This window comes from Parus major, chromosome 9, assembly GCF_001522545.3.
Source record: "Parus major isolate Abel chromosome 9, Parus_major1.1, whole genome shotgun sequence".
Lineage (NCBI taxonomy): Eukaryota > Metazoa > Chordata > Aves > Passeriformes > Paridae > Parus > Parus major.
In genome coordinates, this window is record NC_031778.1 from 10,961,271 (window position 1) to 10,973,980 (window position 12,710).

Genomic DNA, 12,710 nt, shown 5'->3' on the forward strand with positions numbered 1-12,710 from the left:
GCAATTGTGGAGCGCTGGGAAAACAGATTCCTCCTGCACAGCACAGATGCAAAGATTGATTAGAATCTGGTACTGGTGGTAACCTTTCTGGGAGATAACTTTTCTCTGTCTTTCTCTCTGCCAATCATTTGTGTAGAAATACCTGATCTCTTGCAGTGCCTTAAAGGTCATTTTTCCCCTAAGAGTTGCTGAACAAATCACAACAGCTGTCAATTAGGCTGCTCATTTCAAAAGGATGAGAATTATACTTGTGTATCTTTATATTTTTTGGTAGTTCTGCCTTGCTAATAATCCTAATAATCTGGGACATTTTGCTGTAAGTAAGGTTTTCCTCAGCCTTGAAATACTCTCTCTTTTTTTTTTTTTTTAAATAAATTAAGAGCCTGAATTATAAGAGTCATTAAAACCTGACATTTGTGCTTGTATTTTTCTTTCTAGAAGTATAAACTCATTATTTATAAACAGCTCAGTGTTTGGTAACAGAAAATAGTAGACAGTAACCATAGATAAACTAATATAGTCTGTGTAATATAGAGCCAAACCCAGCTCTCTTTATTTAGTCTCTTAAATACTTATACAAAAAGCAGAACCAAAGCCCCAGGGCACACACATGTCCAGTGTGACTGTGGAGGATTTAAGATAAAGGCATCAAACCATTTCATTTTGTGCTACAGCTCCCTGGGAGGTTAGAGGGCTGCTTCTCCTGGGTATGGGTGCTGGGTATCTGGAGTGGGACCCTCACAATCCAGATGCAGTTTGGGTGTTGGCAGTGCAGTGCCATCTGTACCCAGCTGTTCTTCTTCTCTCACAGAAGGATATCAACAGTAGCTGCAATTCCTGGCAGGTGCTTTTAACAACAAACTCAGGAGAAATCGTTCTGCTACTAAAGCAGAATTTGCAGTGCATTATTTATTTTCTTATCAAAAGACAGCTGATGGGAGAATCCTGTAAGTATCATGTATCCAGAGAAAGGAGATTTGTTGTTGCAGTGCTGGCTGTAGTTCTGCTTGTAACTGGTTTACAAGAGCCATAGGCCAGCAGAAAAGCAGTAGAACGTTGAGATCCCAGTGATGGTGCTTCATTTGGATACAGTGACTTCAGTCAACACTCTGCCTTTAGTCCTCCAAAGCTCTTTTTAGTAAACATTGTCTGTTGGCATTCAGGTCACCCTCCTTTGATTAATTGATTTTCTTTTCCCCTTTCAGTTGATTTGGACACCTCCATTGCCATACTTTTACTCTAGTGTTTTACTTTGCTTCTAAAGTGAGTCCCTAATCATGGATGGAACAGCTCCTCAGGGAAGTGGTGGAATTGCCATCCCTGGAAGTGTTCAAAAAATGAGTAGTTGTGGTATTCAGTTGACAATTGGACTCGATGGTCTTGGAGAACTTTTCCTACCTCAGTGATTCTGCTATTCTAAGTCTAAAGCCTATATTGAGATTATACTATAACATATTAGGGTCAAGAGACTATAAAGATTGATTTGCAGTTTTTGAGAAACTAAAAAAATGTTTTATGACTGTTTTTCCAACCTGTTTTGAATAATGTGATTAATTAGAATTAAATTAATAAGCTTAAAAATATAATCCTTTTACACCAAAGTGTCTTTGGAATGCAGCTTAATTTCTGATCCAATAGTAAATAAGTAGGAATTGATCCCTGTCCTTGTTGGAAGATATATAGCTTCATCATCAATGAGCTAAGAACATTTTGAAAACTTCATGTATTTTCCAGAGATTTCCAGGAAATATAAGCTGCTCCCCTGCAAAGTGGTAACTTTTATTAATCAGAGATAATCATGTCTCCTTTATAGTATGGAGATTAAAATTTGAAGCAATCAGCACTATGTCCATCGGTGAGCAAAGCCCAAGAACAGTTTGAACTTTAAGTCCTCCAGTGCAAACCAATTTACTCGAGCCTCTGAGTGAGACTGCATGTCTTGGTAAAGTTACTCACAAGTTAAGCAGCATTGAGCTCTCTCAGTGTATCTTTGCCTCATTCTCCCACCTTTGTTAAGCCTTGGAGGTGAAGGGCCACTGAAATCTTAACTTGGAATCTTGTGCACACAGCACGCCCAGTGCAGCTGAACAATCAGGCCAGGAGCTCTCTCTCCAAGGCAGCTGCTCCCTTAATGGGTTTGCTCAGGAGCTAAAAACAGGTGAGTAACTGTTTAACTCCTAATGTGATTAGAAAGGCTACTACAACTAATTTGAGAAGGGAACCTTCACCAACAGTTAGACACACCTGTTTCAGAGGTGACCTGAGAAAAAAATCTTAGACTGAGGAATGACTGGACACAGGCAGGGCAGTGTCATACTCCCTTGGTGGCTGGACATGCTTTCCTGTGTCTTGTAATTCCCTGTCTCTTCTTCTATAGGTGATGCATTTCAGAACTCCCTTTCCAGAAATGATAACTTGCTGACACTATTTTGACTGCAAAGAGAATTCTTCATACCCTTGCACACTTAACCAAAAAGAGGTATTTCCCTGCCCCACTCTCATTGCTGCAGTTCCCCCGAGTTAAAGGAACATAACCAAAAAAGTTACAACTCCTAAGTAGAATGGATAATATTTATGGCCATTAGTCAGTACTCCACCACTAGGAAAATCTGCTCATCTTGGCATTTGAGTGAAAGTGATAGAGGAGAGAGAGAAAAACAGGGCAAGGAATGTCATCTTCCTGGAGAAAACACAGCCTTATCCATGAATCCTTTTGTAGAGGTGACCTGAGGGGATTTACACTCTGCCCACTTTTAACAAACCAGGGATTTCTGTTGATCTCACTGCACCCTGCTCAGCCACGGACTTACTTGCAGCAGAGCAAATCAACCCAGCCTAGCTTAACATCTGAAGTCCAATGTAAAATCTGAGCTCTGGTGTCCCAAGATTTAGAGGCAACTGTCTGGCTGCAGCACAACGTGAGGGGAGATAGCAGCTGTAAATAATTCTGGAGAAAGCTGCTCAGAATCAAATAGCTTTCGATCAGATCCCAGCAGTTTCATCTTCTCCTTCACTAAAAATACATTGGATAAATTAAACTTTAAGTGCCTGAAATTCAGGAGCACTCTGTTAGACCTAACCTTGTTGCCATGGAGGGCAGGGTCAATCTCACTGTTAAAATCATGACGGTGGTTGTCAGCTCAATGATGATGACTTAAAATTACTGCCATAAAACATCACCCATGCTAAAAGAAATGAGAGCAAAAACACACAGAATGTTTATAAATACTTAATGAAAATTGGGATAATTGAATTGAATGAAAACTATCTAAACCCCTCTATTTTCAGTAATTTTTTGTTATCTTACTTTTCTTGTGAGAGTGTTAAAATAATTCATTTATTTGTGAAAAGATTCATGTTGGTTTATAGTTTCAACTTCTGTAAGTTTCAGATACTTGAAATCTAATATTTCTCTTTTATGGAATCTTAAACAGTGATTGATGGAATAATAAAGGATACATGGGGAGTAATAATTACATGGCATCTTTTATCAGGTCTTCTTAATAGATGTTCTTAAATTTTTATTTAAGAACTGTAGATAAGTTCTCATTTTACATCAGTGACTGAAGAGAAATCTTTTATTTTTTTTTGAGCAAATGATGATATATTATGGGAAATTCAGAACTTGGCACCAGGGTCAGAAATACCTTCTCTATCACTGCCTACTGGATTTTACCATCAAGCTCTAAAATTTTAAAAGCAAGTAAAAAAATGTAAAGAAAATTATGCAAAGCAGTAAAGAAAAGTATTTGTTTAAAAACAGCTAACACAATTTTGCAATCTAATTTACAGTTTAAATCTAATTTCCATGGTTTTTGTTAGCTTCAGCTTTAGCCTTAACTCACCGTTTTGTCCGTGTGCATTACAGTTCAGCAATCCTTTTTGAAAGATCTATCATATTGTAACAAAAGAGAGAGACTGCTTTGGAATAATTCTATAAAAGAACTGAAAAGCCCTTGATTTCAGGCAGTAATGAGTAATAAAAATGACTTAGATCGGGAGCAAAGCCAACTGTCTGAGCAACAATATTCATTGAAGATGCACTGAAGTTATATATGATTATGAGAATGCCAAGTGTGTGGCTTATTAAATTTGCTTGAAGAGAATTCTTGGGAGGAGAGAAAGAAAGAGGCAGTGCAGGTCTCACTGAAACAGATGCATATGAAAGGGTAATATTTGGATTAGAAAATAAATTAGAAGAATTCAAAGGAATTCAACAACAGTGTTTGAACCATATCATAAAGGAGGCTGAGGATTAAGGGCTTATGGGGAAGAGAAAAACAGAATAGGAAAGTGTGCATAAAACTCATAGCTCCACAGAGAAACACCTAATCCCTTTTCTGTGTGTTCAAGGGTGAATTTGGTTTATTTTCATTATTTTGTTCTGCACTTGTTGAATAGAAGGGAATAACACAATAAACATGAATAAAACCAGGATGCATTTAAACAAAATATTAGTTAATTCTGCAGCTGAAAAGCTTTATAGGTAATTAAAAATACACAACCTTGCCTTTTTCTGTCTCTCTCTGAAGGTCTGCATTACTAAAACATGCAGATGAATCCCTGAAAAAGCCTTCTATTCAAATTGTAAGTTATATGCAAGGGGAGTACTGGCATATGTAATTCAGTCTTTCTGCAAAACAGAAACAATTCTGTAGTAGATTTCAATGTCCTTCCCTTACAATATAGTTATGAGAGAAAGGTTAGTTCTCTGCTGGAATACTTTCTGAAAGCATCAGCTTCTACTGCTCTGAAGAAATACAATTGAAAAGACTTATCCTGTTCAATAGCTAACACTTTATTACGGGACTACTGACCAGAAACTCATTTGTGATTTAAAATCTGTGAGACTCTAACAGTTGATCTGATACTGTGGCCAGTATTTTTTTCTATCAAGCTGTTTTTGATAGAAAATTGGATTTTTTATTAGATTGAGATGTGCAAGAAGTGATGAATTTTTCTGTGTAAAATTTCCAATGCTTAAAAGAAAGGAATTGCTGCAAAAGGTACGAGATTGCATCATGAGAATTATAGTCTTGGGCCAAAAGTTTCCATTTTGTTCTAGGAGATAGATTTCCTACAACCTGGGGTTCTTGGGACATATGAATCAACATTAAGAGGGAAAAAACCTGTATCTAAATAATTTCTTAGAGGATCTAGGTAGTGGCAGGGTTGTCTAAAACTTACTAACTAACTAGAACTAACTTACTCATGCTGAAAAGTGTTTTAAACACTGAAATGCCATAGATCTGAGAACAGCCCCAAGCTTTAAAAAATAATTACAATTGTACTAGTCACTTGTTCAAACAAAAAACAGATGATCAAATTTCACATTTCTAAACTCTAAATAACACAATGGAAAGAAAAAAATGGAAAGAAAAATCTTTGTAATTATGACAATTTTTAATGAAACAGAAATTAAACTATGTCATTGCTTAAATCAGTGGGCCAGACTGCAGTTTATACAATCCCTTTGCAAAAATCTCCTGGAATACAATCTCTCAGACCTCTTCTTACTTACTAGAGATCTTCGTTTTCCTTAATTTTGAAGCATTTTTGAATGGAAGTTGGTATAATCTGTTATCTCCATACCTGTCTGACATTTCAGCTCTCTTAGGAAGAGCAGATTCTTATTTTCTCATACTTTTTGTTTATCCTGGTAATTGTCACTGTTTTCCTGGCTAGATCTCCCGTCTTTCCCCTGATGAAGACATAAGGCTCTTGCTTTGCATCAATGAAATCCCATCCAGCTGTATTCTAGCAGCTGTTATTCCTTACACCAGAGTAAGACACAATGTCAGTTATTTCCATGTCCTACCTGTTTGGTTCTCATTTTGGAATCTGGTGACAGATTGTTGTAGGTGTAATGGGCCTGTGTGACTCCACAGAAAAGGACAGCAACAATACCTGAAATTCAGAGAAAAAACAGAGTTAGATGCTTCTGTTTTCTTACTTAGGCTTGTAAAAGGCTGCATAAAAAAGAAAATTAGTCTTAAAAAAAAAGTTAACAGCTTTTTATAACAAAAGAAGTTTGAGATCTATGTTCTAAGGACAATCATGCTTTCATAGCACTTCCACTGCTCTGTATTTGGAAATTCAAAGGCTGTAGAAAATTTGTTTCAGTTAATACATGGTGGCATGATCCAACCATAATCTGACTGTAATTTTAACTGTAGGACTAACCTAATTGTAATATGTAGGAATTTGGACTATTTGAAAAAAAAAATTGTCAGGGACTGAATGGGGAAGGAAAAAATAATTTTGTTGCATTTAAATGGTTTGAGACCACTTGGCACTGAATGACTGCAACAGGGTAAAATACTTTCAGTTGGTGCCTGATTGTAACTTATCACAAACAACATGTAACAATGTCAAGGTGAACAACACCACGTTGCTTGAGAGTGAAGCTCTGGCAGGTGCAGGCTGTGCTGCCCAGAACAGGCAGGTCAGTGGCTGTAGAGACATGTTATGGTTATAGTCCCAGCTTGTGGAAGGTCTGGAGAGGCTGAGAAGCAGGGCTATTGGGAATAATAGTAACAAATTTGTTTTATAGGGATATTTTTCAATACTTTGGCCCTGCTCCTAACTCACTAGAATCACAGAGTAACATCACTGTAGTGCAGTGTTGTGATTAAAGTAGCTGATAAGATGGCTAGGTCTGGACACAGATAATGCAGGAGGAACCCCCATAAGGGGAAAAACAGAAAACCAAAAATAGTGTCCACCAGTAGCCATATGTAAATGCCCATGGAGGAAGAAAGCTCTGTTTTTTTCTTAAACTTGGGGCTTGTCTACATAGATAATTATTTACACAACAGCTCAGGGGTTCTTGTGTCCATTCTGATCATCATTCCCTGAAACCCTGCAGTGGGGTGTGCACAGAGCAGGGGCATCACTGGGAGCTGGGCATCTCCAGGGCTCCTGTACACACAATTTTCCTCCATCCACCCCACAGTGCTTTAATCCTCGTGCCTTTCAGCCCTTCTCTTCACTGTCTCCTGTGCAGGAGCATGCCCTAATTAGCCTTTTAGTTCTGCTTCCTCAAGGGCTGCTCCAAACTCTGCTAGATCATTTTCAGCTCCCAGGCTGCTCACATATACTGGCATTATACTGATGAGTCTGAGGCAACAAAGCAAGCAGAAAGATGCCTGTCCAGGTTTAGGCACTATTCATCCTTCTGATGTGATTGTGCTACAGCTTTCTAGGCATTTATGGGGTTAAACAAGCATGAAGTGAAACATATAAACCAGTTCCACTGGAAGCAAAGAGCATGAAGTGGAATGGTGAGAAGAATCTCAGTCTGTTCCTCCAGTCCTGGACTGGAAACTGGATAAAGCTCCCTCCATCTCCTCCAGGATGGTGACTCTCCTGGCTTTATGGGGTCAGCAAGAAGGGGCTCAGTAAGGAGGCAGAATCTGCTCCTTTAGCACAGCAAACCCAATACAAACAATCTGCTACTTGAAAAGCATTAATGGGAGCAAGCCAGGCTTTGGAGTCCCAGGAAAAATGGAATGGAATGTACAGAACACGTGTCAGTTGCCTCAAGCACTGCTGCCTCTACAGGTTCTTTAACAGGCTTATCCATATCTCTAAATGTTTGAATTTTAGCAGCAAGAGGGCCCTTGAGGGAGGTGAAAAATCCTCTTGCCCTGAACCACAGCACAGATATGGGAAGCAAACCAAAGTCATAATTTAGACAATGCTAAAACTATTTCATTTGGGGAAGACTGTGTTTGTGTGATCTGTGAATTCTCACATACCACTTAAATTAATCATTACCTTACCATGTCTTTCTTTAGACACTCCTTATATTCCTAACCAAGAAAATATTGGCCAAGAAAATCTAATTTTCTTGCAAGTCCCTCTCTTTTTTCTGGGAAGAATTGAGGCCTGGCATTAATATGCCTTTGATGGATGAAAAAAGTTTGGAGTAAGTATTTTTGATTTGATTTGGCACAAGGGACAGCTGTCATCAGAAAGAAAACAAGGACACAAATAAATGTTTTTTCCCCACAAACCACTGTGGACATTTTGTTTGCTTCTGGGTTCTCTTTATATTGTAAATTTACCTGTACTGCTTCTACAGAGCACTGACTCTTTAGCTAAGAGAAATTCCACTGAGCTTTTGGTGTGTCTTTGTTTTTTATATTTATTTTCTTAGGTCTGTTTTGATATTTACTTTTTTTCTAGCTACACTAAGACTTTTCTTCATGGTAAATAATGTGGGGTGTGGTGAGATTGACACATTCCAGGAAGTTTATATTTTTTGAGGTCTAATTGTTCTCATAAATGCACCTGATTCTTTTTTCTCAGTAACTGTATTTGGTTGTGCAGAACTGATCTGGTGAGTTTAAAATTTCTCAAGGCATTAATAATATGCACTGGGGTGCTCAAACATTTCAGTTAAAAGTACAGCCAAACAGTAATGCTGCTAAGTATCACCAACTCCAGGCTCAGTAACTGAAATGGAGTTTCTGATGCAGTTTCTTCTCTATTAATCATCAGGATGTCAAGACTTGCATTTTTAAAATTGACTATTAAATTCAGCTGTGATTATCAACTGGTTTTGACTGCTAAGAAACTGTTAATTATGGGTACTGAGAAAACTGAGAGTGTCATGAAGAATAAAATGGCTTAAATCTGATTTTGCAGTAAGAATAAATGAACTGAACCATGCAATTATGCAAGTGTGGAAACCAGATACCCTGTTTCCAGGGAAGACTGGGGGAATGCAGTGGAATATTTCAATTGCTACAATTGAATGCTTAATATGTACCAGCCGTGGCTCTCACAATGAATAGTTAAATGGCTTGGAGAAAACTGTTTGTAATGAATATCCATAAAAATGGTTACTTAAGAGTAATGACCAATTACATGTTAACTGAAAAGGAAAGAGAAGTACCTGAAGAGACAAACACAGAACTCTTTAGCTATAAGGAAAAAGCAATCTGGATTTCTTTGTAGCACTATTAATGCTGGATTTTGAAGTTAGCTGGGTAGCAAAATACTGTATGAACAGAGTATGGCGCAGAATGAGGTTGTTTTTGTGGGTTTGCTTTCACAGAGAAACAGAGCAAATATGGAATTAGTGGAGTTGTAAACAGAAATGATCCATCAGATGCAATGAGGCAGATAAAGCAAGGTGTCCCTTTTACTTGTCCTCAATTTCAGGCTGTTGGAGACAGCTCGCTCATTGCTTTTCTAAGTAGCAGAATTACTGAGACAGTACTACAATAGCAGAGCAAAATGCTAACTTAAAGTAATCAGGGAATGTTTTGAGTTGGTAGGTGGTAAGTTGTTTGCAATATAGCTCCTTATGTTTATTAACAGATTACTGAAATTTTTCTCTTAATATGAAAGATGACACCTCACAGACAAATGCTACTTTCAGCTACAGATCAATCTAATTGAAGAGGTTTTACTAGGAAAAAAACCCCTACCATTTTATTTGTTGTTTTTTTTTTTAACAGAGAAATTGAGACAGCTTGTTAGCTGTTAATATAGCTAGAGGACTTATTCATACATTAGTTTTTACAAATACATGTAGTTGAAATGGTTGTTGAGTCAAAAGCTACTAATATAAAAAATATAGCAACTGTATAGGAACTTGTATATTTAACAGTATTTTGCTGATGGTGTGAGCCTTAAAATTATAGTGTGGGTATTAATTTACAAGTGCTAATCTGAAAACAGCTCCTATATTGTCAATAAAAGACAAAATCTTTTTTTTACATCATTTTACAAACATGCAAAAAGGAATGTCAGAGAAAAGCAGCATGTGCAATGTTGTTTTAATGCAAACCTGGAATTGAGTGGCCACAATCAAAACCTGACAGTTTGCTAGTTTGAGAGACTAAGCCAGGCATTTTTCTTGAGCTGTCAGATCTTTTGGTGGTGAAAAAAAGGGAATTTAGAAAAAGAAAACCCTCAAACTGCTACATTCTGGAGGAGCAAAGGAATAGATAAAAAGAATAGCTTAATTTCAAAAGATCTGTAAGCAAACTGACCAGTTTTCATCCCAACTTTGAAGGTTTCCAGAGCTTCTGGAATGCCTCTCTAAAGATGCACAACATACTGAAATCTCACAGTAAAGCAGCCGGAACTGGTCTTTCATCAAAGGTGGTGAAATGCGTGGAAAAAGGAACAATGAGGATTGGGTAAAAGAGAAGTTATTTAAATCAGATAACATTTACTTTGGAGTCATATTTATGTCAGAATCTGCACAGCATCTCTTGGGATGCAGATTGAATGTGTGAGTGGCAGGAAATGAGACTGTTGTCTGCCTCAGATTGCTGCGGTAATAACCCAGACACCCAGTGGCAACAATATCCCAATCCAGGCTGTTTTCACTGAGGGTATGAGGTGTGACTAATCATTTTCTTGATACTAAAGAGTAGATTTAAGGCTTCTTACACCAGAACTGCACCAATGCAGAGCCAAAGCTCATGCTTTGCTCATGAGCCTTTTATCTCTGGAGTAGTCTGTGGTTGATTTTATGTTGAAGTGACAGAAAGCAACAAAAGATGGAGCCGAGGGGATTTTTTTAGGCCCTTATCTGAGGACTATTTGTTGGTATTGCACCTGGCTGCTTCAAGTGAGACCTGGGCTTTAGTGTTCTACTTTTGTAACCAAAAATGAATTGGAAAATTCAATTTACATTGGAACTCCTGTGGTGACATATAACAGCTTTTATACTGGACACGCTAGGAGTGCTTACCCTGTTTATCCCGAACCTCTGCACCAGAAATAAGACTCCACTATCCACACTTTATGCAACTGATCTTTGGTCTCAGCTTAATGCCTTGCAAGAATACGTACTTTTCTCTGAAAACATACACATTTCTGTTTTTTCTTACTCCCTTAGAAGACTGTACCTACAGCAGCCCCTAAACCAGCCAGACCCAAGCCCTGACTCCAGTAATGGATTTGCAGCAGATCAGCTCATCTGTCTCTGCACAGCAGGGCAAATGCCATCTTCTTACCTATTGTTTTCCTAATTAGGCTTACATTTCATCCTGTGCTCCTGGAAGTGGCAGAACTAGAGCTCACAAGAGTTGTAGTCTCTTTCTTTTTGACCTGGAAGCCAAAGATCCCTTCTCCCTCCTTACTGGCAGGAGTCTGCCTACTCTGCGTGACACAGCATGGCACATTACTGATGAATAAAGAGAATAAAACCACACAATTTAGAATTTAAAGCCCAGAATATCTTTCTTGTATAGAATAATGTCAGCTCAGCGAACTGAAGCCCATCAGGTACCAAACTGCCTTGGACTCACAGTGCTCAGAACAGCAGACAGAAATGTTTTGGTAGATCCCTTCTGAGAGTGTCACAAGAAGAACTGGTCACAACGTTTTAAAAAAGCAATGAGGTAGATGACAGATTCTAGACAAATCACAGCAAACAGATAGGAGAAGTGAACAGCATGAGGAAAAATGCACTTTGTCAGCAGTATTAAAGAAAATGGAAGATGGTGACATTCACTCTTGCTATGTCCTAAATACAAAGGTAGCACAAAATTGCTCCAGTGAGAGACCAGCTCTTCGGACTCATCCGGGGTACCTCATTCATAATATGCTGCTTATTTATTTTTGGAGGAAAAGGAGGAAGAGCTTTCCTGCTTGGTAGACTCTGCTCTCCTGTGAGCCCCTGAATAAGAGGGCAGGTGTCACAAAGGCAGAAATATTACAGAATGTTCAGAAAAGAATTGCTGAAGGTGAGGAAGCAGCAGTAATTTATTATCACAAGCTTTTTGCTTTATAATGATCAGAAATCAAAGGGCTCTGAAAACCAGTAAAGGAACAGAAATTACACTCTCCAACAATTTTTTCCTTCAAGGTCTATTGTCTTTTTTGTCTTCATAGGTCTTTACTGTGTGAAAATCAGAGGAGCTTGGCTGCAATTTTGATGCCTTTTCACTGAGTCACTGTGTGACTTTGAAGTCTGCATCAAATGAACACATACGTACCAGTCAATTCCCATACATATGCTTCAGTGTGTTTCTGCAGGTAAATGAATCTCTTTTTATTTGAATATCTGGTCACTTTAAACAGGTGTAGATACAGAAAGTCCATGTACATAATGGAACCTTTCTCAGACTGAGCGATCATTTAGAATTTAGAAAATGTTGTTAATTATAAAACAAGATAACAAGCAATTAATAAATACAAGATGTACTTTCTTCATTTATTTCAACAAAATGTTTAATTTAAATTATTTATTTTTTTTCATAGCCTACTAGTAAATACTATGTAATGAACTTTGCAAATGAAAACAACTCTATTAACAGTGACCTTACTCTAGTATTCTGTTATTACAGCTTTGCTCAGCAGTCAGGAATTATATACTCCAGGGCAAATGAGAAAATGCACAAATTAGGTTCTACTGTATAAGAATCAATTTATCATGCATATGTCACAGCTTGATGATATAGCTATAAGATTAATAACCATAACATTAATTTATAATTTCCAGTTCCCAGTATAACAATAACTGTGTAGTCATCCCAGATTTTTTTTTGATTTGTTGGTTCGATCACATCCATTTTTCAACCAGGGTCAGGCCCATATATTGTGTGTTATATATCATGATATATCTTGAGGCAGAGGAATGAAATATTTTCTAAAATATTGACCCGTACTACTCTCCATTTAAATTTTATTTTAGAAATCTGGAAGCTGAACAAGTGAGCCCTACCACCTACTTTACCCAC

The 12,710-nt window shown here is 37.7% G+C and overlaps 1 protein-coding gene across 3 annotated transcripts in view; it reads right to left on the reverse strand.

The window, feature by feature from the left end:
- The window catches only part of SLC9A9 (solute carrier family 9 member A9), a 175,851-nt gene that overhangs the window by 92,144 nt on the left and 70,997 nt on the right, over window positions 1-12,710 (reverse strand). For all 3 annotated transcript variants that reach the window (XM_015637763.2, XM_033516636.1, XM_015637762.2), the window contains exon 9: window positions 5,819-5,907. In XM_015637763.2, the coding sequence (XP_015493249.1) occupies window positions 5,819-5,907 (89 nt within the window). The remainder of the gene's footprint in view (window positions 1-5,818; window positions 5,908-12,710) is intronic.